This window comes from Papilio polytes, unplaced genomic scaffold (genome assembly GCF_000836215.1).
Source record: "Papilio polytes unplaced genomic scaffold, Ppol_1.0 DF823980.1, whole genome shotgun sequence".
Classification (NCBI taxonomy): Eukaryota; Metazoa; Arthropoda; class Insecta; order Lepidoptera; family Papilionidae; genus Papilio; species Papilio polytes.
Genome location: NW_013525224.1, coordinates 1,012,641 through 1,012,893, shown reverse-complemented (window position 1 = coordinate 1,012,893; position 253 = coordinate 1,012,641). Strand labels below are relative to the sequence as shown.

Sequence of the window (253 nt, the reverse complement as noted above, 5' to 3'; positions counted from 1 at the left end):
GTGCGGTCTGTCAGCAGCCGCCCGGAGCCGGCATACTGCAGCTGCTCGCGTGTCCATAGCCCTAGACCCATCACGAACGCACCTTCGATCTGTCAATATTTCATACCTCATTTGTCTTTGTTCTTGATAGTTGCAGAATAGAACAAAGAAAACGTATTGAACATAGCTGTTGCTCGCGAAAATTAAGGAATAATAAAAAAAATGTAGCCTATGTTATTCATAGATAAATTACCATTCTAACGGTAAAAAAAAA

The 253-nt window shown here is 41.1% G+C and overlaps 1 protein-coding gene across 1 annotated transcript in view; it reads right to left on the bottom strand.

The window, feature by feature from the left end:
* The window catches only part of LOC106101450 (indole-3-acetaldehyde oxidase-like), a 21,742-nt gene that overhangs the window by 1,471 nt on the left and 20,018 nt on the right, over positions 1-253 (bottom strand). The window contains exon 19 of the mRNA XM_013280688.1: positions 5-89. Coding sequence (XP_013136142.1) covers positions 5-89 — 85 coding nt within the window. The remainder of the gene's footprint in view (positions 1-4; positions 90-253) is intronic.